We start from the raw sequence: 753 nt of genomic DNA, 5'->3' as shown, positions 1-753 counted from the left end.
CCCTCAGACCCATGCTGAGGGATGTTCTTCAATTTAAACTGAGGATTAAACGTCGCATTCCAATATCTTACATCTGCTAAGGAGATTAAGAACTGAAAGTCTGTCTTAATATTTCACACCAGGGTAGGTATAAGCCAGTAAACTACCACCTCATTATCGTTGTCAGACTCCGTTTTAATGAGATTTTTATTAACGACTAATGTGACCTTTTGCCTCCCTCTTAAGTCTCTTACATCGATTCGCCAAGGAAGGCAAAGCCTCTTTTTCTGCTTCTGAGCAGTTTTGAGTAATGGGCAGCCGGGCCTTTCGCTCACCTCTGAGTTCTTCCTGCAGACGCTCGTGCTCCTGCTTCACCGGGAAAAGGCAGGCGGTACCGTGGAAGTGGTTGAAATCCATGAGGCTGCTTCCACCTAGCAGAGCTGTGCGTCTCAGGAGCCGCTGTGTGTGAGGGAAAAATCAGCAGAGAGAGCAAGTGGAGTAGTGAGGGGGGACTTAGGGTAGCTGCGCTCCGAGGAGAACCTGGCATGTGTCTGCAGGAGCTTCACGGAGTGGTGGAGGGGCAGGGACCCACTGGTGACACTTCTCAGGGTGTGGCAGTCAGAGTTTGTCTTCCAGCTTTTGTGTTCAGCCCATCTGTTTGTTGGAAGTTGGTGAGGACCGTGAGGTTCTCCTGCAGCCGTTCGTGTTCCTGTTGGCAATAACCGCCTTCCCTTTCCTCTGCAGGTGCTGCTGAGCCAGGTCCATCGGCTGGGA

General features: G+C 51.1%; 1 protein-coding gene across 1 annotated transcript in view; it reads left to right on the top strand.

Moving 5' to 3' along the window:
- Window positions 1-753, top strand: part of RPTOR (regulatory associated protein of MTOR, complex 1) — a gene marked incomplete at its 3' end in the record, with an annotated part of 119,383 nt that overhangs the window by 75,291 nt on the left and 43,339 nt on the right. The window contains exon 12 of the mRNA XM_010140139.1: window positions 724-738. Within this exon, the coding sequence (XP_010138441.1) occupies window positions 724-738 (15 nt within the window). The remainder of the gene's footprint in view (window positions 1-723; window positions 739-753) is intronic.

Source organism: Buceros rhinoceros, unplaced genomic scaffold (assembly GCF_000710305.1).
Source record: "Buceros rhinoceros silvestris isolate BGI_N320 unplaced genomic scaffold, ASM71030v1 scaffold7337, whole genome shotgun sequence".
Lineage (NCBI taxonomy): Eukaryota > Metazoa > Chordata > Aves > Bucerotiformes > Bucerotidae > Buceros > Buceros rhinoceros.
Note: the sequence above shows the minus strand (reverse complement) of the source record. Positions and strands in the feature narration are given on the sequence as shown.